Source organism: Branchiostoma lanceolatum, chromosome 4 (genome assembly GCF_035083965.1).
Source record: "Branchiostoma lanceolatum isolate klBraLanc5 chromosome 4, klBraLanc5.hap2, whole genome shotgun sequence".
NCBI lineage: Eukaryota > Metazoa > Chordata > Leptocardii > Amphioxiformes > Branchiostomatidae > Branchiostoma > Branchiostoma lanceolatum.
In genome coordinates this window covers 6915129-6942292 of record NC_089725.1, presented here as the reverse complement: position 1 = coordinate 6942292, position 27164 = coordinate 6915129, and the positions used below count along the sequence as shown (strand labels likewise).

Here is a 27164-nt window from a genome sequence, read left to right as displayed (position 1 = left end):
CAAACTCCCCTGGCAAATATCATCCCTATAGCTGGGGTGGTTAGTCTGGTAGAGACTAGCAGGAAAAAGTTCACAGTAGATTTACGATAAAAAAAAATTAAGACCAACTGATGAAAGAAAAGTCAACCTACCTTCCAACAAGGACAGCAGCATGGTGACCATGTCAGAATGTAGTGACAGCAGAGCCTTCAGTAGGTTCACCTGACTGGAATCCTGAAAGAATAAAGCATGGATGATGTCATCTTACATGGCTGAAATCCATTCATATCTTTCCTAGATATATTGGTACACTCTCTGCAAAAGGAAAGGAAAGTGATCTAGATCCAGTTTAGCTCACAGAAGAGCTATTCTTCCATTGGTCGTGACAGAGAAGACAGACGCTTTGTACAGTGTTTACAGGTTCATAGTACCGGGGATATTCCCCTAGCTCTTTTCGACAAGCACAATGAACATTGGACCATGGCTTAACGTCTCGTCCTAAGGACTGTGACCCTTTCCGATAGTGTGTATGTTGGGTGAGCGACACAGCTGGAATAGAACTTGCAGCTTCTACATTTGTAGTTCCAGAGGCAAGATCGCTAACCACTGGACTACGCACCCTACTGTTGTGGTAGAGAGTCACTTACCTGTGCCAGTTTCTTCTGTAGATGGGCAAAGATGTAGAGAAACCCTGTGATGGCATCCCACAGCCTGCTGTGGGCTAGGGTCTCCTGGTTGCCTTGGCATGGGCCCTTTGTAATGAGAAAGAAGGGTCAATCAACAAAACAAGAACACTTAAAGGCAACCAAAGCAATATTAGGGCCCAAAATATGGAAATAAAATAAATGATGAAATGCTCACTTTCACAATCCTATTTTCAGGGCCTTATATTGCTTTGGGCCGATTTAATGTACCGTAGACCACAATTGGAGCTTAAACTGAGTAAACTCATAGCAGTGTGGAAAGTTCACCTATCAATTTGTGTAACTACAAGTATGTTAGGGGGTAATCTGTACATGGATGAGCAGCATGATATAGCTACGATCATATCTTTTAACAATTCTACTTCGTTTTGGATTGTGACATAACAGCAACTCTTATAATTCTGCCAGGTCCCCCAAGACTGAGAGAAAAAAAGACAAATTTACATACATTTACATACATTTACATCTAATGATGCAGCATCAACAATCCCCAAGGCATGCCCATTTTTAGGTTTTGGTACTTTAATTTGGACAGGTTTTATGGTACACATGTACTTAATTAGCACACTGAAGTAGCCATTTGGCACCCTATTCTCTATTGGTTACAAAGTTAGGCAGCAGGGAGAAGGTTAATGTCATAATATTTTAGGTTTTGGTGTTTACTCATCAAACCTACTGTGTTCCATGATGACAAACTGTATGATGATGCTTGCACGATGTATAGTTTGTTGTATTTTGTTTTTTCCTTTGTATTTCTAAATCTAGCCAGACCCCACTTAAAATGTTAATACTCAATAACGGTTTTAAAAGAAGGGAAAAAAACCTTGCAGGTAACTAGAATACAAAATACACAAAGTATCTGAAAGATCACCTCACCTGGATGAACTCTGTAAGGGAGTTGAATACTTGTCTTGCTATCCTGATGGCAATCTTGAAATATTCTTGCCCCTGCAAAATATAGAGAAGAAACTTTAAGTTACAAGGTACAAACAAACAAAGAAACACAGACACAGATAAACACACAGACACACTCATGCAAACACACACAGACACAAATAGACACACAGACACACACACAAATCAGAAAACAGACTACTGTTCAATCTTCCGCCATTTTAGCCCTGGGGACCAGCAGCACCAAGTTCAGCACCAAGGAAAAGGACATATCTGCATTTTCTTCTTTGTTGACACTTTTCTATATGTGATTTTCCAAACTCAAAAAAGTACAGGTAAGCTAAAACATGTACCTTTGACCATGGCATACATTCTATCAAACTGGATAAGTGTTTCAAACATAAACTTGGCTGCAGACCAACAGATAGAATAATATAATGCTGATTCACACACCGCTTCATCAATGAGGTCCTTGCTTGCATAGTGCCAGTAAAAGTCGCTCATGGACTCCTGTAGTCTGAGCAGGTAGTCCACGGTACTGATAATAAGGTTGATGGTGGCATTGTGGCCAATTTGGGCTCGCAAGTAGTTTTGCCAATCTGAAAATTAACAAAGAGCATTGGTGACAAATCCATTATGTGCCAAATATGTCTAAAAATGTGATCCCCCTGTCAACCACTAGCCAATTACAATGAGGTAAAATTGCCACACAGCTTCAAAATCAATGTGCTTGTCAACTGTCTGTAGCTAGCCAACGAACGTAGTCCTAAAAAAAAACTCCCTTCACCACTTTTCTCCCTCCCACAAACGCTATGTGCTGAAAACACGTCAGAAACTTTCTGATCTTGTCGCTGAAATGTGTCATAGTCAGGACCTTACCATTGCACATTTCTATGTTGTCTACCTTATAATAATGAATTCTCTTTTAAAGCAATCAGAAGACTTTGCATATCAGAGCAAGACCTTAACTGACAACTTAAAATTGTTGGATTAAGGCTCCGTCGGATAAAGGTTCATTGCCTTTACATCAATAGCATGATTTCCCACCATAACTGTTAAATTAAGACCATGTATCTTGTGCCAGTTTTTCAACTCTTACTACAAAGCTACGTGTACTACATCTATAAGAACTAACATTGCTACTACGTAAGGTTTGTGTCTCAGCTGCTGTGACGCAATTTTATACTGTAAATGCAGAAATGTTCGCGGGGATTTAATTTTACGGTAGAGAGAAAATGGAGTGTTCGCGGTGGTTTTGAGTTCGCATTTGAAACAATAGTAGCGCTGCAGTCACACAATAGAACAGCTTTTCGCGGTTGTTTTAAGTTCATGGTTAAGAGTTCACCGCAAAAAAACGCGAAGATAAAACCACTGCAAACATTTCTGCATTTACAGTTACTAAAGAGAAAAGGATGTACTGTATTACCACAACTAAATCTACAGGTTACATGACTCTAAATCTACAGGTCATTTCTGCATTTAAAGTATCACCTACCCAGATTGTGGCCTTCACAGAGCAGCTGGAGGAAGCGGAACAGGGAGCAGGTGAAGGGTGCATCATGTAGAGCACGTTGTCCTGTAACATGGAGGTGACCAAATCTACATACACAGGTGCACGTACCAGGTATATGTATGCAACATGAAAGGTAAACACTCCACATCCTGGTCTCTACCACAACAAATGTGGAGTTAAAACTACTGTTGATAAATAAGATTCATAATATTCTGTGTTAATCGTTCGGTGTTTAGACATATCAGTATGTTTTAAATGGATGCAAAAGGACATTATATCTGACCGAGGTCAGAAGAAGATGTGTGTAAAATTTTAAGAAAATTTTAAGATGTTTTATCATTTTAAGAAAGGTTACCATAAAGTCCATTCATACCATTCATATTTCATCATCTTAATTTCTGTGTTCCTAATACTTTAGATACCTACTGTTATGACACTACATAAATGAATTCTTACCTTATAATAGGTTTATGGCATTTATCAAATTCATCCATTGGCATTACCATTAAGGCGCAGACAAATCATCATAATCAAACAGGTTAAGGCCTACAGTTTACATGTTAGAGTTAATGATAAGTATCGTTGCCAGCTTGAGGGATGCTGCACAGCACCACACACTATATATAGCTAGTCAGCACAACTGCACACATTGTCACATACATGTAAAACAAAACAAAACAAAACACCCACACGTTCAAGGACAGACACATACTCAGTGTGTTACAAAATTGCTCCAAATTTCCTAATTGCAGAATTGTGTGATAAATTTGCTTGTTTGAACAAAAGAAGGTCCAGTTGAATCCAAACTTTATCTAAATCCTTGGTATTGATAACCACGGCTGTTTCTGATAATTCACCAGTGAACAAACAAACACACAAAATGGACAGTCGACACACTCATAACAAGACATCATGATCACAGAAGCATTGGATTGCTCATTCCTTGACAAAGACTGGAGCTGATCAGTCAAAAATTTGGGTAAGTCCAATTTTTGCGTTGGCAATTGCAATTCAAGTTTGATTCAGAATGACTTGAAGATGAAATATCAAGTGAAAAAATCATTAAAATTCTATCAAGATTAAATTTGTGCTACAAAATAGACGTCTGAGATTAAAATTCACTCATCCAGTTTTAAAGACTCAATTTTATTCTTCATTAAAATTTTTGCTGCAGTATCAGTATTAAAATTTTTGCTGCAGTATCTGAAGGACATGTCCTTAAGATTTGGATGGAAAAAAATCTAAAATAAAAAAATTATTTTTAAAAATAAAAAAAAATTATTTCAATTTTTTTTTCAAAATTAAAAATATTTTTTTTAAGTAAAAAAAAAAGATTTGGATGAGTTTATCTACTAGAAGGATGTGTCTGTCCTTGCCATTAGGCATGAGGTGATGAGATAGGTATGAGGGGTAAGATGTATAGCAGTGGAAAGCTACAAACCAGAACTGAGCCCTGACGGAGGTGACAGGGGTAGAAATGATGTTCACGGAAGTGAGAGACCGGTGGAGGAATGAATAATGTACTTCTGGTTAATACCGACATCATCACACAATTTGGGACGATTCTCTCTAAGCCTAATGTACAAGTACAAGAACATGACTAACCAAGAAGTTTTGTGCACTTGATTGACAAATATCTGGGGTAGTAATAAGGCCCTGACACAGATGCTTTTTTTTTGTTCAGATTGAAAGTTGATCGCAACCGAATTTCTCAGGTCGTATGACACAAAAGACAGTATAGAACATTCACAGACCATCCAGGTATAATGCACAACAAAGTACAATAAAATAAGGGTTGTTTCGAGTTCCCAATGCCAAAACGCAGGTACCATACTGCCCTGAACAAGAGAGAGGATAAGTTTTACGAGGTTGTCACAGTTTTTGGACTTTTACCCTAACTTCAGCATAGCAATCATGTTTCTATCACTTGGCAGTAACCTCAGGCTGTTCACTTGGCCATACCACCATAACGGGTAATACTATCCAAATAGCACAGTGTAGGCAATGTAAAGACCATCCTTCATTCCTAAGACAGATGGTATTGGGATGCCTGCAAGCAAAGCTTTGCAACTCCCTTTCAGTTTCACAACATGAGCATACATGTACATGAACGAGGGCAGTTCAAAAAACATTTTGCCTGACCCAGGTCCAGTTATGTACTTATGGAGCTGAAATTACACGTATTAACTAATGATGCATATCTCTATAGGTCACATGACAAGTTGTAGGTTTGAACTCTTAATCAGCAGTTTTTCTGTTACAGCGCTTAGCTGTTAAAAAATACTGTTATGAGTTCAGAGCTACGAACTGCCATATGACCTACACAAGAATCATTATACAAGTATACTTTCCTACTGTAACTGACAGTGGGTCCGGCAAAATCTTTATTGAGCAGCCGTCGTACATGTAGTTGATAATCCTTGTGCCAAACTATACAAAGGAAACTCTCCCACGTTTCTCCTAACTTCTGAATAGAATGACTATTACTAGGCACTTGTCTTTACATCTGTATGAAGAGAACACTTGATCATTACCCATCTAGCAATTTATTTTATTTTTCCTTCAAACTTTGCCTGAAATTTCCTGACAGAAAGCCTCACTATACCAGTAATATCATTTCTGATAAGGGGTAAAGATGGGCAAAATGGAGGGTTGTTGTTATTCTTCAAGCCCAGCGTTGTTGAGAAACACATTCTTGTCACCCTAAATTCCCAAAATATGTGGTGTGCATGTTTGTTCTATTGTGGTTTTTACTCATGTTTGTAACATGGACACACACAATGACGTATGAACATGAGACAAAAACAGGTCACAACAGAGGGGAATTTTATCGGAGGGCATCCAAACTGCAATTAGATACCTGCTGAGCGTCGCAGCATTCCCTCTTACGCAGCATGCATAGAAAAAAGGCTTTCAGTTGCATGGGCATACAAACTGGCAACTGCAGGAATATATCTTAGATATGGCTTAGCATCAGGGTCATTTGTAACATGCATGGGTCTTTTATCTGCTAAGCAGCACTTTCCACACAACATTTGAGCCATTCCCCTGATATCACATCTTTTAGAATAGGCAAAGGTTTGTCTAACAAAAGGTAAACCAAAGGCATTATTTTGTAAACCTTTGAATTTTCATTTTGTATTTATCGTTACAAAAATCAACATTTGGGCAATTGATTAAAATACATACACCTATGGTGCGTCAATTTCTGTTGATTTCAATTTACTGTCTAATTTCTGTTAATTTCAATTAACTGTTTTTAACTAGAACACATTTCTCGCTCGCTTTCTGATCACATATTTACACATTAAGAAACTAACTATACATTCAAATATAATGGTGCCTACTTGTGTCTGTCACAAATCAATTTAGCACTAGCTGACTATACAATGTAGGTCTACCGCCTTAAATACAAGTAGAAAATCAGCATTATCATGTGTGTACGTTGTGGTATCAAATTGTTTACTTTGATTTCAATTTCAATGTGTGTGTGTGTGTGTGTGTGTGTTTGTGTGTGTGTGTGTGCATAACACCTACATGTACCTAGAAGTATCATTATGCAACTAGACATTCTAATTCTGTGTTTCATTTTATTTTATCAAGCTAATCCTTACCTGCTTCTCCGACCCCCAATCCCTCAGCTTTGTTGCATCTCTCAAAGGTGTCCAGGTCAAGAACACTAGGGACAGATAATACCATTAAAAGTAGAAATAATAATGGTCAATTAGATCGCTTGCAGTAATACTTGATATGCAAGTCCAAAACGAGCATCATGCATTTGTGCAACAATCACACATCCCTTAATAAGTTACGCTGGAAAACTATCATAATGTTCAGTAGCATTTCAGTAAAATGCACTCTTTTATGCTAGCAATGGTGTTTGAACCTTATGTTCAGAAAATACAAGCAGTTTAGTTTAAAGACAGGATTTCTGTAAGACGATTTAGTGGCCTATCTGATGGCCAACTTGAGACATTGAGAACACTATAGAAAAGGATCATGACGTGCATCAGTAACTTTGAACAATTTTACAACTCCATCAACTTCCTTAGCCTATTTCAATCCAAGGAACATTCACACACACATTCCCCCCCCCCCCACAGTCTCTGTTACCCTTTATCTAAATATTATCACCTCTAGATCTGATTAGTTTTGACAAACATTTGCTGGACCAAAAGTAAAGCACACACAAAACTTGATCTATCAGTATTTTAGCGTCATCCATTAATAGGAGCAAACACTCTACATTTCACAGCAAAAGACATGCTCACAAATCTTTGTTGCATTAGTATATGGCAGTAGTTCATGGCGGCCTACATTGTGTCATCTACACAATGTAAAAGCAGATCAGCCGCCTGAATAACTATTCTCATACCTTTTAAGTCAATCACATCAATTACAAGGATAGCGGCCTAGCCCATATTCATGGTGGCAAATATAAACAGTCTGCTGAGGCATTTAATATCTATGCCTGGAAGAAAAAAACAAGCTAGAAAGCGTTCAGTACAGCTACATACGGCCGCTGTTTGCCTAGATGGCAAAGCTACATACGGCCACTGTTTGCCTAAATGGCAAAGCTACATACGGCCACTAATACCTAGATGGCAAATAAACCAAAGTTACATACTTGCACTTGGACATTAGTCCTGCTATACTCTGGAAGAAGCCAACGTCCTTCTTCTCTTGCAGATGTTGTAACATTTTCTACCAGAGAAGAAAGCAGCTGAACATCAGGGAGAGCTGTGGGCCTAAAGGCTCGTCCACCCAAGAAAGTGGGCAAGCCCTTAGGTCCCAAGTTCCCCCTAGTGCTCCACTTGCCAGATTGACATTCTTCAGAATTATGACACTCCAATACATTTCCTACAGAGTAATGTAAGGTAAAATTGAAGCAGTGCAAGACTTGGGGGGTCCAAGTCTCTGTTCCTGCAAAAGACTCACATTATTCTGTATGACATGTAAAGAGGCAGTATAGAAGAACATACAGTGTGGCTGAGTCAGTATTACATGATAATACAATACATGATGTGTATATTCCTGATTGGTGAAAATCATACACAACACATCTATTAGAAATCTTTAGGTGTCCTGTCGACAATATCATAAAATAAGATTACTTCTAACACACAATGAGTACTTTTTAAAATGTAGCTGGGTGTAGGGTACAATCTACTTGTATGCGTACATGTACCTTGACTTTAAAATACAAAATATCCTACTATCACAATTTCTACAATCTTACGTAATTCTCAGTCATGACAAACTCTCCTACATTACAGGACAATGAGAGTCAATACTGTCGCAGCACGTTCCAGATAAAACTGAGGAAAATCTATTAAATAGGCATTACCTTCTGAACATCCTCATTGCCTCCTGACAAAAGAGAAATTCCAAGTTGCAGGGTACGTTCCATCATAGGACTGCATTCACCTGAAAAATTATCAGTTGTTACAAACCTCAGCATGTAAAAGAACCCAACACACTTATCGAGAAGAGTAGGGGTGACCCGGTGTGCTTGGCCAAAAACGTGAGCCGTAGCGAAGACGCATTGCACTACCAGTAGCTACTTGAAAAAGCATCATGCCTCATCTCAATTGAGGATAACTGCTTTACCTTTTTACAAAAGTTCAAAGGAGAAGGTGCTATAATCATAACCCCTTTTCCATTTCCACTCCAGTTTCATCCATTGTTATTTTTTCTTACTTTTTGATATTTTCTCTGTCAGTGAGCTTTTCGTTGCCTCAATATCAATGCCCACAATGTTAAATCATCTTGAAACAGTACTAAAAATTCCAATTTCACAGGGAACATAAATCATATTCCTTACCTTTGCTGGCACTTATGGTAAGTAGGACCATTTCTGCTGCTCCCCGCTCTGAAAGTCTGCACTGTTCATTTAGCAACTGTCTGCTGGCCATTTCTTGTTCCTAAATTTAAACAAAAGTTGCATCAGACGAAATTATTATACTAACTTCCTAACTGAATAGCTCTTAGGCAATATCATCAATATAATATCATGGGTATCTGTCCCTAGTGCTGAAATCCTAGTTACCTTGTCCAAAGAAAGAAGTTAGCTAGCTGAATAGCTCTTCGGCAATATCATCAATATCATATTATGGGCACCTGTCCCTAGTGCTGAATGCCTAGTTGCATTGTCCAAAGAAATAAGTTTTTAACTAAAGAAAGTAATCTTGGCAAAAGAATATTCTATTTCATGATTAAACATTTTTGCTTTAAACATTCAAGAAGGTACACCTTAGATGATTGACAAGGTTATGAAGTGAAAATGAAATTGGTAAGAATGTTGACAGAGCTAGACAATAAAGTAGCACCTCAAAGGTAGGACCTTCTCCCTCTTCTTCCTCTCCACCCTCCTCTTCTTCTCCCTCTTCTTCTCCACTGCAACTCTACAAGGAACAGAACAGTTAGGTACATATCAAGTCTTACAGTAAAGAATAACTGTTATTAATATTCAACAAAATACAAGTTGAGCTTTTTTACTGGAAAACTGAAGAAATGATGCGTCATACCTTGCCCATGATTTCAGCATAGCACATGTAGAGGAAATCTTCATCTATTGACCTGAAATGATAACAAATATTTCAGCAGAATCTTTACTCTGAAATAATGAATACAAAATCAGACTGCCAGTCTTTCCATAAAGCTGCCATTGCGACAGTTCCACAAAGTGCAAGTGTGGAGTAAATATGTATCTGTTGCCCATGTGTACTATGTGATTGTAAACCCTGCATCAATTCAGCACTAGAAAGGCTGCCATTGCACGGGTAATTTCCGACCAGTAAACCAAATAAATTATCACTATTATGACATCTAGAAGTAGACCTACTCTTGTTGTTCTGCAGCTGCCCTGTTGAAGCAGCTGATGAGCTGGTGGAGAGGGTCAGGTTTGGGCGCCTCGTCCTCCCCTCCTTCTCCCTCTGCTTCATCGATCTCCTTCTATCAAAGACAAAATCAACACATTTGTTTCCCATGCACATAGTAGGCATGTCAAACCTCCGCGTTTCTGCATTAGAACGCGGTGGCACGCAAGGCAGTAAATGTTTTTTTTTTAAACCTTAAAAATGAAACGTTTGTATTATGAATGAAAATCGTTGTCAATGATCTATGGAAGGTTTGCTATCACGCCGTTGTCTTTTTAGTTGAAAATATGCATCGAACAAGGAGCTAAAAATCATTTAAGTTGGAGATGCAGCCGAAAAACCGCCCCGTTCGGCCCGGAATTTGTAGCACACATTCAATTACAGTGACATTTAAAAATGCAGGCTAGCCCTTGTCCTACTGGATTTCCTGAGCAAAAATATACCCCCACTGCTGAAGTGCCCAGACACCTTTGAAACAAAGGGTACTAGTTTGATATTGCTCATTTTTAGTTACTTTGCTTTCCAACAACCGCGCAGGTGCAATGTAGTACACACATTCTAGAAATAGCCTCAACCCGACAATTGTCCGCGCTAGCATACAGAACAAGCATGTGCAAACCGACAATTGTTGGGCTCAGCAGGACTATTATAAGAAGTCTTACTGTGAGTTCTTCTATGATGTTTGCTGTAGCTGCTTCTTCACTCCCTAGCCACTTGTCCATGTAGGAGTGCAAGAAGAGGTTGATTGCCTGATGTCTAAAAGACAATGTTGTGGAAGTTTTAATGCAATTCTTCATCAAGCATCAAAATAAATGGTGTAGTGCAAATGAAAGTTCCTATACATTTCATATAAAAAGAATGATAAATCAACTTGATATTGAGTGTTTTCTTCATGATTCTTTTTATACTTAAGATATCTGGAAGAATTGCTTTCTCAACAATACACGCAATTTAGCATTTTGCAAATGTAAGATTTCACATACATTACAGTTGTGTCGTACACTTTAACATCTCTAGGTACATGTCTACATGTGAATACATGAACTGAACAATTGACCGATTCTTGACCAAATGTCTCCACAAAGACTACAAATTACAATACAACACGACTCTGACACACAAAGTAGCAAAGAACTGTTAATGTAGAAAGACTGAGAACATAAAACAATTTAGAAAAAGAGAGTAGAATGGATGTTTTTCATATCAATCTCACAAATAGTATGAAGCGTGTTTGGAAGTGAACTAGTTAGGCATAGACTGCAAAAGATGAAGTGTTAATATAGCTCTAATCCATGTGCCAAGATGGAAAATACCATTTTATGCAGTGAAGAAACCTGCATATGGTTGATGAATAATTCTAGAAGTGTGGTCTAGATCCCAGGCTGCCTCCAGCTTAAAATTTTTTTCCGTCTCACTCACTTTTGGGAGCAAATGTTGTAACTTTTTGTTGTTTCAAGCTTACAAAAATGCATTTTCGTCACTTTCAAGTCATAAAATTTAGATTATTGGTGTTACATTTTTTTCTGTTCCAACAAGCAAATTTGCTTCCTGGGATGGAAGGACGGGTCCTGGAGATCGCCCTGTCTAGATCTACTTGTGTGACTGTATTTACTACATTCAGTCAGAACTTAGTGGCACACAGAGGCAGTGGTCTTTCATCTTTAGCACTCGAGCCCTGCTAGCTGGTACATACTGAGGTAGCCTGTGCATGGGGGCCATCCTGAAACAGCCCATGACGGCCCTCTTCCGCTGAGTGGACACCAACTTGGTCCACCCTTTCATGCTTTCTGGGTGCTCAAACTACAGTGAGAGAAGCGGTGACAAAGAAACAGTGACAGAGAAAGTACACACAGAGTGACAGGATGTGGAGGGCAGAGAGCGCACAGGTACACGTACATGTACACACAGACATGTATACATACTCCGGGAGTCTGTGCATCGGGGCCATCCGGAAGCAGCTCATGACGGCTCTCTTTCTCTGAGTGGAAACCAACTTGTTCCAGATGGAGCGACCTGTGCCCTCGGGATGCTCAAACTAACCATGCAATAACAGAAGTATGTGTGTATATATAAATATATGTATGTACGCGTATATGTACGTACACACACATACAATATACACAGTTGAAACTTTGTTCCACCACAAAGAATTAGTGAATTTTCAAACTTATTCTGTAACTACATGTATGTTAGCAGTAAAATGGGCCTCCAATTGGTAGAGACTGCAATCGGTAACCTAACCTTTACTCTAACCCTTACTCTATATCCCTACCTCTAATCATCTAAACAATTTGTTTTGTGTGCAGATATCATATGCAATATTGTTTGATAGATCCATTAATTCTGTCAACTTGTACTACATGTAGACATCAAAATTTATTGTCTGAAGCATTTGGGTCTATTACAGGATACCAGTGTAACAGTTTCTACTTCCATTGCCCACCTACTCAGAGACCATCGTTTTCCAACAAAAATCCGAGAACCAAGAATTGGAATGGGTGTGGCCCTGGGATTTGTTACATATCAGTTAAAGAGTGATCATTAGGATAAAGATCCACTGCCTACCTTGTGTAGTTTGTAAATGACCTGTGCAACCTCCTGAACCTTATCGATGATCTCATCGTTGGTTAGATCAGCGACGCCAAGTTTGTGTGGTAGGTTGGCGTACAGCTCTCTTTGCCACTGGTAGCTTGGGTCATCTGAGGACTATACAACACCACAGCAGCAAGTCATTACAAGAACAACACGGCTATGGATGCCATTGGCAAGATATGTGTGGGTTCTAGTTCTAGTTCTAGTTCATAGTCTGTGTACAGGCAAGAAAAGGGAATGTCAGACCCTTTTCAAAATCAGTTGGCACTTTTTTTCTCATCGAACTATAGACAGCTAGAAATGCAGGACTGGTGATGATATAGAAACAGATTGATGTTTGAAATAAATTCAGGGCTCGGTGCTTCAACTGGGTATCAATTAGTCAAATTCTCTCTCTCTCTCTCTATATATATATATCGATTCTGGCATTACAACTTACAACTAAGCAAGAACTATAAGGTGCCCATTGGGTAACTTCAAGAGAAAACTAGACTCTTGCTGCACTTTGTAATATGGTGTATAAAAAAAATCATCTTTCACAAGTTGAAGCTGACAGCATAGCCATGAAATGGTTAAGTGGTTCAAATCTTTTGTGAAGCCAAGAAAAACTCAATTTCATGCATTTCAGCTTGACAGACAGTCGGATGAAATGCAGGACCCACCAAATGGAAGTTTTGCAGCATACATGTACATGTCTTTGCAGCAAACATATCAATTAAACAGAAAACTCTGACAAAGTTTTGTAGTTGAAAAAATTTTTGACAGTATTGCAGGTAAGACAAGAATAGCGTTTCGAGCTCTGACAAACATCACTGTCACCAAAGCCCAGTACAAATGTCGACCAATCAGCTCGAGGTACTGTTACAGTAGAAAAGTAGCATTAACTTACTGAACTGATAATGCAAACTCAAACCACATGCAATTCTTTTGACAGGTAACTTGCCTGCATTCTCTGTTAAACAGAAAAATATCAGAACAACAATATAAGATAAACTGGGTATAAATCACACATAAACCATTATTGTTCTCAGGACACATACATGTACATGATTGTATAAAGTTGGTTCATATATTTGTAACTTGCATTGCCCAAAACGTCAAATGTAGCACAAATCAGACTAAGTGATTATCTGACAACAGCATGTTCAAACTCAAGAAGACCCGTGCTTCAAACACTTTTAACAGTGACTTTGTAATATACAGTGTAGCACAAACGTACATCTAACAAAAAAGAATGTGAACGTGCAATCATGTTGAAGTGCACAAAATTTCACGAAAATGCATTTAATTTAGTATCAACAAACCTCTCTCACAAAAATGAAAATAAACCACTACTCAAGGACTTAAAAGTAGATGACAAGTGCCTACCTTCTCCAGAATAGCCATGTTGTTTTTCAGGTAGTCTTTCACCTCCACATCAGAATCTTTCTGTAACACAGAAGGAAGTTCCCCCTTTGCACCGTTTCAGACAACTCTTGCATTCAAAAATGTCGTAAGGGTGACCGGGTATAGAATATTGGAGATTCTTTTTACACAACTAGTAAATCTCACCTGCTGACGTTTCAGTGTCTGTCAGACACCTTCTTCAGAGAGCTTCTGACTGGAGTACTGCTTCTCACCGCTATAAATAGCAAAACTAGGTGGCGCTTTTGGGATATTGTGTTCTCACTGCAAAAGTGCCACCTACTTCGGCTAGTTAAAGCGGCAAGAAAAAGTACTCCAGTCAGAAGCTCTGACAGACACCGAAACGTCAGCAGGTGAGATTTACTGGTTGTGTTAAAAGAATCTCCAATATCCTATGTTCTACCAACCTGAAATTATTTTTGGGTGACCAGGTATGTCCATCTCTTCTGAACACTACAAATGGTCAAATGCTTATTTTGTGTGTTAACTATTTTATATGACATTGTGTTCTCAATTTTGTTGCTGACATTAAGTCAAGATGTTTAAACGTTGCTGGTCACTTTGTGATTAATTTGTGGTAACCCTTTTCACAGATCACTCTGAAATTAATCACATGCCCTAACAACAAAGATACATACAAGGGGATCATAAAGTCAAGAGACAAAAGCCGAGAGTTACATTCTTTTAAGGGACAGGATTGCCCAAACTCTCCATTAATATTTTAGGGTAATGCACACACAACTGTAGTTGTCTTGCAGTATTCATTTCTGAAAAATCACACGCTCACACATTTTAAGACAATCAATTGAAGACTTTAGTTGACCCCATGCCCACTAATCTCTGGAACAATGTAACCTCCATTAACATTAATCCGGCAGGTTACACTAATCCGCCTCTTTGAAAAACAGTGGGTTTGAGAGATCTCTAGTAAAGCACCCCCCCAGGCATGCACAGTTTAGATATACAGGAGTGCATTATACTGAGGGACGTTGAGTTGGAGATCTATTTGGACATATCTTTTTGGGGTGGCGGAATTATGTACCCTGGCAGAATTATGTTACTAGATTTTACAGTTAACAACTGTTTGCTTCAATGAAAGATGTGGGGCATGCAAGCATGTTGAAAGCACCATAACATTCCAGCAGTTTTCTTTTAACCCTGCTGTCCCTAATGGTTGTATAATGTAAATATACATACAAAATGTGCATTGCTGGTAAACAAGTAGTGATGGCAACAGCACACAGCCTTTAGTGAATTTCGAAGTGTCGAAGTCACTAGGTGACAAGAAAAATGTAGTTGGTATTTTATGGAAAAAATACTTGCTACCTCCTTTTTCAGAATATCGGTCACACTGCCTGGTGGAGCTTCCAACTAAGGATGAACAAATGAGGTGAAGCAAAAAAAGCTTAATGGAAGATACACAAACATAGCACAGGAACAAAGTACAAAACAGTGAAATGACGCTACCTTACAATCTTATAATCAAAACAAAACAAAACAAAGCAAACAGTAATTACACCAAAAAAATCCTGCTAAAGCAGAAAGCAAAAAACATCCCATATATCTATGTTGCATGATAGGACTATTCAAACATGTAACTGAGAAAGAGGGGAACATTGACAGATATAGATTATGCAAATGAGGACCTAATTTGCATTATCACTGATAAAATAATATCATTCAATAGGTGGTTGGTGGCTGGAATTGCATACTTACACCATTTGAAGGTTAAGTGAATATGTAAATTGTTAAACATGAATTATGCAGATCAGCATCTTATTTGCATAGTTAATGAGGAAATGCTAGAATAGCCTTCTTTCTTAACATAACACTTTTATACTTTGGATAGATTTTGTTTGGGTGGAGAAGATGACTGACAAAAGTCATATGAGGACCTCATTATCATAATCAATGAGAAATATTTAGAATACATCAGTCGTAAAAGCTCATGTATGATATCATAATCTTACCATGAGATATCTCAGCTTGGCTTGCTGGACAAGGTCTTGTTCTCTAGCCCCAAAGTCATTCAGACCTACTGGGATGAGGCGTTTGAGAGCAGCAACAACGAGGCTGGTGCTGTGAGAGTACAGATCCTACCAGAAAACAAACATGGGTAATACTTTCAAACACACTGTAAGATACATGATTTGGGACATTAATAATTATGCTTTCTAGTTTACTAAAACATAAAATCAAAAACATCATTCTCTCTAGATCTACAATGTACAAAGAAAAACATACGCAAAACAGCATACAAAAGTCATAACTAAAATGTAGGTAAGGGCAAATTCAAGGAACCTGATAACAATTTACCTTTCCTCTTTTTCTCTTGTTGAACATTCCTGCAGTGGGTCTCTTGCCACTGGTGCCAGCCAGGAAAGCCTTCAGGTCAATTTCATTTTGTACCACATAATTCTGCTCTTCTCTCCGGAAGGCCTATATTGATACAATAATGGTATGGCAATTAACAACAGCACACAATTCAGTACTATGGACATAAACTACAGCAAACAATTCAGTACTATGGACATAAACTACAGCACACATTTCAGTACTATGGACATTAATTACAGCACACAATTCAGTACTATGGACATCAACTACAGCATACAATTTAGAACTGTGGACATAAACTTCAGCAAACAATTCAGTACTTTGGACATAAACTACAGCACACAGTTCAGCACTATGGACATAAACTACAGCATACTATTCAGTACTATGGACACAAAACAGCATTTGAGAAAATATGACGTCCTCAGACAAGAAATTGTAAGAACATTGTTCCCAATGTCCTAACTCTTTTCATTCAAACTCATCTAAGCAAACGTTAGGGTTTCACGTGGTGCAAAGCGCATTTAAATCATTCTATTTGTAAGCCACAGTGATACAAATGGAACACTGTAAAATACCAACAGTTACTGGTCCGAAACACCTGTATTAAACATTATCATGGCCCAGGTAAGACATACATGTGAATACATTATACACACAGACACATTTGACCTACTCTAAGTTATAGGAACAACCATACAGAAAGAAAACAAAAACCCAGACTCTACAAGAATGCATTTGCTAGATGAAACATAAACCTACACCAGACAGAAATTTGAGTCAAGAAAGTTTGACACTTTGACACCAGCAGTGCTTCAAAACCAGCCCAAAGTGTCGATTTTACAGACTTTAACATATGGCTTAACTTTTAATGATATCATTAATAAGGATCACAACTCACGGCTGACTTGGCCCAGATCAGAAAGACATCGGCTGTTAGTTTGAAGAGAGTGTTTGCCTCGGGTGATGGTACCTTCAGCCAGGCTTGCCTGGAGACAAGACAACAAGCAACATAACAGGTTACTGTAAATGCAGAAATGTTTGCGGTATTTCTATGTTTGCGGCGACCGTTTCACCGCGAATTTAAAACGATTGCAAACATTTTTGTCCAATACTGTAGCAGTTTGTGACTGTAGTGCTGCCGCAGACTCAAACCCACCGCCAACACTCCATTTTGCCATGACACGACATAAAAACCATGTGAACTTACATGCATTTACAGTAGTTGCTGACACTACTCATGTTACTCAAATAATTAACACAATAACCTAACACTGTGACTCTTTTAGTGAAGCAGACAAACATGTTGAAATACAATAATTTCATAGTTATTGGATCACACAAACAGCAAATCAAATTTCATCAATCACATTCAATTTGATATTTAAATACATCAATACTTATAAGTTAAAAAATGGTCTTCTGTATCTGTATCTATACAGCCGGTATAACCGCTTCGCAGGCACATGGCGCAACAGCAGCTGGTTATATTACACTGAACGGCCCGTTACACCTAGTCATTGCACATCTGACTGCAACCGTTCTTTAAAGCTATCTAGTGAGGATGCTACTAAAGTACTTGATGACAATGAGTTCCATTCTACTATGGTTCTCGGAAAATACAAAGTTTTGAACACATCAATCCTTGGTTGATAACTCTGGTACTTCATTGCTTCTACCTACATGTACATGTTCTTACAGACTACATATCTTACAGTATTCTTAGGAAAAACACAGTTGTTTCACAATGTCTTGTTGACACTAATGCTATTAGTAAGAATAAATTTCCGAAATACTGGACCAGGTATATTTCATCATCTTTTGCTCCTAATACTTTATTTGTATCCTACATGAAGTCATTCATTTACTTCACACAATTTGCTAGATGATTATGAAATGAGGTCTTGATAAGCAGGGATATTGTGATGAATGTAAATGTACCTGTTGAGGTCCACGAATCTTATGAGGAGAGGGTAGAAGGCATACAGGTCCCTGGCTAGCATCTGGTAGTCCTGCAAAGAACAATACAGCAACAGAGACCTGGATGTTAACAACAAAACTGATGTGTCCACTGTACATTATAATATTACTTGACTATGATAACACCATTCCTTAGCTGAATGAAATACCTGATAGTATATGAAATTATTGGCTACCACAACTAAAAAAGTACAGATTGAAACTTGTGTGGGGAAATGGAATGTAAAAAAGGATAATGAATTAAACCCTGTCCAAGTACTTTCTGCAATGTAGATGTTTTCTCTTTTGATATAATGATTGATAAATTTGATGGAGCTATAGTTTGAGTCAGAAAAGAGTTTGAAGTCAAGCTTAATCCAAAATGTTCAAAGCAAGACTTTTCAAAATTTCATATTTCAACACATGTTCATACCAGCAATATGTTAATATACATGATGACAGTTTTTACTTAAAAAAAAGCTTATTTATCAAGCCTAATCTTAAGCCTGCTGACACAGCTCAGAAAAGAAAACTTACAAATTATATACTGTACACTAGTTGTATCATATTCTGGAAACCGTAAATAAATTTCCGTGAATAGTTTCGGTTCAGGGTAGAATCAGGTTGGTAAGTCACTGAATAAAAAGACTCTTTTTACACAACCAAGACATACATTCCACCGACGTTTCGGTGACCATCTGTCATCTTCTTCAAGGCAGTTCTGACTGGTTCACATAGTAATGCAGCACAGGTCCGCATCCTTACGAAATAGATAATAATCGTTGCATTGTTTTTTGATTGATAGTTGTGTATGTGTTACACTTCTGTACGTTTGGGACTGCATAGTCGAGCTATCCCCTGTAATTGTACATAATTATGTAAATACTTTGCGTTTGGGAATGCATCTCATTATTATGCATAAGCAGCGACACCTGTGCTGCATTACTATGTGAACCAGTCAGAATTGCCTTGAAGAAGTTGACAGATGGTCACCGAAAAGTCGGTGGAATATATGTCTTGTTTGTGTAAAAAGAGTCTTTTTATTCAGTACATAAACTTGATCACTCTAACATCATCCCCACAATATACATGTTTGACAAACATTCAAACCATGGAAAATGAGGATTAGAGCAGATAACGGGGCTGTATGAATGGAGGAGTGCTGGCAGAAGAAAAGCACAATAGATAGAACAACAGGCTGAGAAGTATCATAACTATTACACAAAAGTATATAAATTAAAGCTCTGTAGACTGGCAAAAAAAGATTTCTTTCTGCACGACACAGACAAGCAAAGCAAGGTACATGTATGCCTAATAATAATCAAAGGAGAGATCTTAAGTGACCTAAAAAAAAGGTATGAGAGCAAAGCAAGGTGATGACACCAGCTCAGACAGACTCTCCCATCCTGGCCACACACATCACTAGGCCAAGGGCAACAAACAAACCTGCATGAGTTCATAATACTTAGTCCATCTACGCTGCCACGTGTCACTGTCACATGCATGCTCATGCTCGTGATGGTGCCCTTTCTTCTTGTGGCGCTGCTTTTTCTGGCCAACACACATGGATGCAGAAATACTGAAAGAGAAGTCTGAGTCTAGGACTTTCACTGCGAGCCAAGAATGATCGGATGAAAGTCGCTGACCAGACATTCACTACAGACAGCATACGACAGACATTTTTTTGGTATGTCTCAGTCCCAGTAATCTATAAAGCGATCCATTGTGCATTCTATAGAAACTTTTTCTCTCACAAAATACGTAAAGTATGATGTTTCACAAAGGGACTACTATCTTTTCAAAGCAATTTTACTCATACGACATAATGATAACAGACACATACACGTATCCACTGGGATGCACTTATAGCATTAGAAGAATAAACTACAAAGCAGCTTGAGGCATTTCATTTCCTTTACCATAAGCCACTACCATCCGTTTCAAATATTCCCAAATGTTGGTACCTCGAGCATGGCCAGTTCTTCCTCGGACAGGTCTGTTCCAGCCTTCCACTCCAACTTCAGCAGCTCTTCTGTGTACTCGATCTGCTGAGCCTTCTTCTTCAGCTCCTCGAGCACGGGGAGGAAGTGGCTGCCGAGGAGTTCAGTGCCAGCACAGCCGATGATTGGCTGGGTGCAGTCTGAAGAGGACAAAGCAGGCTATTTAGCTAGCATGCAGGGCGTCAGGGTGTCTTTTGGACGCCATACACTAAGAAAACAAGGCAATTCTTGTGCCCTTCTTGTGCAGCGGCCACCCAGAGGACACCTTGTATCCTTGGTAATTAAATACACATGCACATGTGTCCCCCCCCCCTCCCACACACACACTCACTGCAAAATGAAACGTTCTACATTCAAGACAGTTGAACAGCATGTAAATTGATTGACATGCAATACTACCAGGTAATTTTCACATTTGCACATTAGCAAAGTCTGGTTCCAATTGCACCCCCCCCCCCCCGAATCCTAGCTTAAAGCCTGGGACAAAGTAATACCAGTACAATCAATGTACAGTCATGTATAAAGCGGTTTTATCTCAGGCTGTGGACAAAGCATTATACTTCTTCATTAGTTAAAGTCGAGCAATGCGGGTTTGCTACAGTCCACGTGTTTAGCCAAGTACACCGGGTCACCTCTACTCTTCTCGATAAGTGTGTTGACTTCTTTTTCATGCAGAGGTTTGGTGCTTGAGGCTTACGCTCTCTCATACATGGGGCCGCCGGCTTTATGTCACCATCCAAAAGGACAAATGCAATCTCTTACAACATGTCTTAGCTCAGGGATCGAACTCAGGCCCATGGATCCACGAAATTTGATCCATATGGCAAAGCAGCAGGCTTGCATTACCACGTGCGCCACGGGGACGCATATACTATGTGACAATCGTGATTTCCTTGATTCTACAAGCTATTCAAATTTTTCTTCCATTGGCTCCAGTTGCTTTCTTTACAGGACAACAAATAATTTTAATTTTAATTTTACATACTTGCAACTCTTTTCATCCAGCTGGCTTCAGGCAGGCCCAGGTTGTTTCTGATCAGCTTCAGCACGCTGCCCAGAACCTCATTCATCTGCTTGTTGCTGACGCCCGTGGTCAACTTACTGTAAAAAAGAAAAAAAAGTGAGAACTTTGACGGACAGACAAGACAAAGACAGCAATTTTAAAGGGGCCCCAAGCAATATTATAGCCCCAAAAATGGAAATAACAAAAATTCTGAAATCTTTATGGTAGTGACATTTACTAACACTGTTAAGCTTGTTTGCGTAATAACTTCATACTTTGAGCATTTTAAAACATCGCAACAATTTTCAGCGAGTTCTCACATCACAACGACATCATATTTTTGCATCATGGACGTCGCTATACATTGTGATAGTGTTCTTTGAACTAATCATGTATAGAAATGACTAGATAAATTGACTTTCAAAATCCTATTTTCTGGCCCTAATATTGCTTTTGGCCCCTTTAAACCTGCATGCTACTTTATGCTTCAAAACACTCGTGTCAGTAGATCATACATTGTAGTACTACAAAGTCATGCTTGATTGTACAATTGTTGATACAATAATGGCAAAGTAGTTTGAACACAATAATTGGAGTTACTGTAGTGTTCAGTAACATGTACATGTACATGTAACTGTGATTTTCGGTGCTCACAATAAAATAATAAAGGAACAGACTTACTCCTCTGGGACTCCCTTGTTGGCCATGTTGCTGGGCCCATGGTCCCACCACAGTGACAAGTAGCTGTAAATAAAAAAAAGATACATGTACATGACATTGTAGAATTGCTACTATGGCGGCCAATCAAATATCTTGGATACGACTGTGCCACAGACACCCAATGACAATGATAATGATGATTAGCACATGTAACATATACACATGTAATAATGTTTCCTTAAATGTCTTTTCATTTCTATGTACCAATTATTCATTTATTCATTTTTATTTACCACATTTGTGGAAGGTTTGACATAACAGGTGACTATCACCTTTTCAAGATGTCAACCCAGACCAGACTGTAAGGTTTGGACCATCGCACACCGGGGCATGCCCCTACTCTTTTTTGAAAGGTGTGGTGGGTTCTTTTACGTGCGCAGGGTGTACTTGTGGCTCTCCCCAAACATGGGACCTCCATTTAACGTCCTATCCAAGGGACGTCCCTAACCCTAGATGAGTAAGGTACTCATTTACACCTGAGTGAAGTGAGGAAAGTCATGTTAAGTGCCTTTCCCAAGGGCACAGCGTCGGCGCACAAGTTCAGACATGTCTCTGGGCACAACCCGGGATTAGATCCCGGGTCCCATCGTTTGACAGCCGCGTGCTCTACCACTTGCGCCACACGACGCCACGGTTTTTGTACCAATTATGATGCAAAAAATGGAGAATATGGTGCAAGCAGGCAGACCTTGGTTTCTTCAGTTTCTTGATTTACAAATGAAAGACTTTATTAGATATGAGGGAAACATCAGTCCAAGTATGACAAAATAACTAAGAAACCAAAGAAAAGACTAGAAGTCTGTTACCTGCACAACATTGGTAGGATGACTTCAATGATGTGTGGTGCTTCCTCGTATGCAGACTCCGAGTTGGCCAGCTGTGTGATCTGGTCCACCAGTTGTTGGAAGGTGGGCATGTCCGGCCAGATCTCTTGAGCAGAGCTAGGTAAGCCTGTTGGTATACACGTACCAGATCAGTGAGTTCTCACATCACAACAATGTCATATTTTTGCATGATGGATGTCGCTATATATTATGTACATTGTGATAGTGTACTAATCATGTTTAAAAATGAATAAATAAATTGATTTTCAAAATCTAATTTTGGGGCCCTAATATTGCTTGAGTTTCCTTTAAGAAAAAGAGACATACCCAACTTGGCTATCTGCTCATTGTCAGCAAAGATGCAGTCCTTGTTGATGGTGTTGTACTCATGTTCCAGGAAGGCCACGGGGAAGGCGCTGGAGAAGGCAGCCAGGCAGGCACCGAGGGCAGGACGGTTCCTAAACAGAAGGGAACAACGACACTGACGAAACAGCTCGACTCATCAGTCCGTGAATAGTTTCATCAGTCACTGAATAAAAATACTCTTTTTACAAAATGCAATTGTTTATTGCTTGATAGTAGTATATATTATGTTTTTGCGTTTTGTGTAAGCCTTCATATGTGTGTTTGACGTGCTTCGTGAAAGTTTGTATCGAACTTTGAATACTGTTCCCTGGGCTGACCCTTTGTAATAGCCTTCGGCTAGTTGGGTAGCCCTGGCTGTACTTTTTTACAGTCAAATAAATCAAAGCAACTAAAATCATGTTTTACACTACTGTAGGTTTGGGACTGCATTGTGGATGCTGTTCCCTGTAACAGTGTATATAATCATGTAAATAATTTGCATTTGGGAACGCATCTATAAGCAGCGACACCTGTGCTGCAGTGCAATGTGAACCAGTCAGAATTGCCTTGATGAAGGTGACAGATGGTCACTGAAACGTCGTTTGAATAAATCACTTGGTTGTGTAAAAAGAGTCTTTTTTATTCAGTTCAACTCAGTGTGTGTCAACCACTGGCACTACACCATCCTTAGCAAACAAACAGTAACATGTTTGAAAATCTACTGTCAACTGTATGAAGAAACTGTTCTTTTTGGATTTCAACCATGTCAAAGTTCTTACATCTCAAAAATGTGGGTTTATGAGATTAGTATGATATGTGCCCCACTTTTATACCATTTCTTTTGCCTATTACAATGGAGTGGATTAGAACTTTAAAGGATGATGATTAAAGCATGTAGAAGACCTGTACATGTATTACAGCTTCAAATTTGTTAGCTTTATTGAAGAAGTTCAGTGGTGAAAGTGGTGATGATTAAAGCTTGAATATTAGATATGATTTACATGATTTTATATTTACCAATTTGCAGGTTTTGTAGCAGATTTATATCAGACTTATATTACACAACAAGTGGGCAAGAAAACAATGTCCATGATTAATACAGATGCATTTGATAGGCAATATAAATGTAAAGGTCTACATCTGATATTGAGTTTAAATATAAATAAAAATACTAGTTTTAAGGAAACAACAACGGAACAACCAACAAGAGCATTTTACCATAACACATTTGATTGATATCTTATGTATAGTACGAGAAGAAAAATTGAAGGGAAAAAAATCACCAAAAGCACTTACAGGGCTTTTAATTTGAGCCAAAATCTGATTTTTTTTTAGCTAATGAAGAGTCAGATCTAAGATATTGGGTAATCCAAAAGCAGTATGTCGTGTAATTGTCACTGTCCTAAACTGTTACCAATCTGAATGTTTCTAATGGCAAAAAGGGCCCCAAAACTTGCTTCCCCCACAATGCAAAAAAAAAGGTTTTGAAGAGAAAACAAGCTATTTTGGGTTGTGCTACCAGTTATATCATTGTATCAAAGCTGAGCCAAATTGCACCTTAAACTGGCACTTGCACACATGTTATTACATGTAAACAACTCAAAACAGACAGATGGAACACAAAGGACATTGGAACTGAACAATTTACAAAGCAACAGTTAAGCTTGTTAGCAAAGTATGTGTTAAAGTTGCTGATTTGCAGCTTGTCTTTGTGAAAATCTCAACTTAAAGAAAATTTTGGCCTTTTGTGATAGATGAAGTTTAAAATGAAATTAAGCAAAAATGACAATGGAAAGAAATCAAAGTGCAGCAACTGAATGTAATTGTGAGTAGCAAATTAAGTCCAGAATTTGAAAAAAAAGGCATTACATGACAGAGCTCGAAATAGTGGGTGCATGTGCACCTGTGTGCACCCAAAATTGGAGCTGTGCACTTAATTTTTGACTGCATGGGTGCACTGGTGGACCTAGATATTTTTGTACTCAATAGGGCAATGGTTCTCGTGTATTCTTGACATGAAAAAAGCGATATAACCTTTTGTTGTACTTTATTTGATGTATTGCTTGGTTGAAATTTGAAATCTGGATAGAATTACAGAGTCTGACTGAAGTTCTTAATGGAGGCATTAGCGTCAAGCTTATGTTTTACTGACATTCAACTTTATTTTTTGTGGTGCACCCAAAATTTTCTGTGCACCTACATTGTAATTTTTTGGGTGCACCAGTGCACCTATTTCCAAAAAATAATTTCGAGCCCTGGCATGAGTGCAATAAGTGTGAGGTTAAGGACAGTAAAAGAAGACACAGACCTCTTCAGAACACTGTGCCAATGGATATGATGAACGGTTCTTAGAACTCAAGCAGATGGAGCACAGCAAGTGAGGGTGATCAACAAACATGTTAATGTAGTGGTTGTACAGCACATGGAAGAAACGGTGAAATAAATGGCAGTGCAAAAGTGGCAGTAGCAGTGTTGGACAAGTTTTTATAAAAAATTGACTTGCCCTAAGCCTAGGGCAAGTACATGAAAATGATCTAATGGCCCAAACCAACTTTTCACTGGCCCAAAATTATTTCTATGCATTTTTAGTTGCAGCAAAAAAATCCTTTTATTTTTCTTTAAAAGGGTAGTGACCATCAGAACATACAACTTTTCAATCATCAACCATATTTGTAAGGCTAGGGCCGGCTAGCTTTACAAGTGCCTGACAAGCGTCTAGACTTGGTCATTCAGTTGAGCTGTTTGAAGCAAGATTCAGTCATGCCAGTGGACTAATAACTACCCATGGAGAAATTACACTCATAGAAAAATCGCACCGGCCCGATCGGGCAAGTAAGGTGCCCGATTGACACTTTGACTTGCCCCGGGCAATCGGGCCAATGGACTTGTCCAACCCTGAGTAGAAGGAAAAATACTCAAAAGATGTTGGAGAAGATATATCTACTAGAAGCCAAACTGTGAGACATGCAAGATTGATGCATATGAGTTTGATTATCATGAAAGGTGAGTATGTCAAATGCCTTGCCTGTTGTTCACTTTCTATCATAGAAGAGAGCGTAACTGAAAGCAAAAACTCACTAGACTTGCAGAATGTCAATTTTCCAGTTTTGATCGATCATTTCACAACATCTTGATTTTTTTTTCAGTATCAATTGTATGAAGTCAAGTTGGGCTGATGTATACGTTCTACTGACGTTTCACCATATACATGTAAAGCCGTCATGAGCTTGAAACATCATCTTCACATCATCTTCACCTAGTCTTAAATGCCAGAATGAGCAGTGATCATCACTATCTCACGAAAGGCAGCATAGATATTTCACCATCATGACAGCTTACATGGTAACATCTGAATTTGCATGACACAAATACTACATGGACACAGTTCTTAGGGTTACATTTACATTAATTACAATACAAAATGAATACAACCTATCAATGGGCTAATTCTACTTTCTGCTTGTTAAGTACATGTGGTTTGCTACATCCTTAATATACATAATACATATGATAAGTATGAGTTATGTTCAAGAGGAAAACACAGAGTATAAGATACTGCAAAATCAAAGCTCAAGGACTACTCAAGTAGTGGTAAAGCTGGCGGAGAAGGAAGAGAAGCAAGGTTTGTAATTACCTTTCAAGCTCTTCCTGCCCTGGTGATCTATGATGGCGCAACAAACGCATGGCAAGAGCGGGTGAACAACAGAGGCAGGGTGGGCATAAGCACAGGACAGAAGAAGTACAATGTGATAAGGCTGTGGTCCCCATGTTCAGGACCAAGGACAGGCCCCACCGGTATGTATGGCCAGATGCCTGACTAATGTGTATGGCGAGGTCTCTACCAACAGGTACAAAACAGAACCTGCTGCTATGCTGGTAAAGTTTGACTCATTTCACACACCCCTTTGAATTACATTTATTTTCTTCATCTGCGTTCGTTCCTTTGACCTGAAACTGTTTTTGTTGCTTCCTTGTTGACTTCTCTTGTAAACAAAATATAATACATCATAAG

General features: G+C 38.7%; 1 protein-coding gene across 17 annotated transcripts in view; it reads right to left on the bottom strand.

The window, feature by feature from the left end:
* Nucleotides 1–27164, bottom strand: part of LOC136432373 (ryanodine receptor 2-like) — a 144056-nt gene that overhangs the window by 29210 nt on the left and 87682 nt on the right. For 8 of the 17 annotated variants that reach the window (XM_066423592.1, XM_066423591.1, XM_066423598.1 and 5 more), the window contains 27 exons: nt 23135–23265; nt 22790–22934; nt 21945–22007; nt 21246–21361; nt 20225–20400; nt 19707–19811; nt 18243–18313; nt 17203–17290; nt 16281–16403; nt 15935–16060; nt 13929–13988; nt 12534–12674; nt 11891–12003; nt 10631–10724; nt 9935–10044; nt 9618–9669; nt 9420–9494; nt 8915–9014; nt 8438–8517; nt 7718–7794; nt 6705–6769; nt 4532–4543; nt 3073–3153; nt 2031–2176; nt 1560–1631; nt 627–731; nt 132–213 (listed from right to left, as the gene is read on the bottom strand). In XM_066423592.1, the coding sequence (XP_066279689.1) occupies nt 132–213; nt 627–731; nt 1560–1631; nt 2031–2176; nt 3073–3153; nt 4532–4543; nt 6705–6769; nt 7718–7794; nt 8438–8517; nt 8915–9014; nt 9420–9494; nt 9618–9669; nt 9935–10044; nt 10631–10724; nt 11891–12003; nt 12534–12674; nt 13929–13988; nt 15935–16060; nt 16281–16403; nt 17203–17290; nt 18243–18313; nt 19707–19811; nt 20225–20400; nt 21246–21361; nt 21945–22007; nt 22790–22934; nt 23135–23265 (2609 nt within the window). Of the gene's footprint in view, nt 1–131; nt 214–626; nt 732–1559; nt 1632–2030; nt 2177–3072; nt 3154–4531; nt 4544–6704; nt 6770–7717; nt 7795–8437; nt 8518–8914; nt 9015–9419; nt 9495–9617; nt 9670–9934; nt 10045–10630; nt 10725–11661; nt 11769–11890; nt 12004–12533; nt 12675–13928; nt 13989–15934; nt 16061–16280; nt 16404–17202; nt 17291–18242; nt 18314–19706; nt 19812–20224; nt 20401–21245; nt 21362–21944; nt 22008–22789; nt 22935–23134; nt 23266–26786; nt 26814–27164 lie in introns of all 17 variants that reach the window. The other 9 variants (XM_066423605.1, XM_066423602.1, XM_066423609.1 and 6 more) reach the window with 5 other exon arrangements.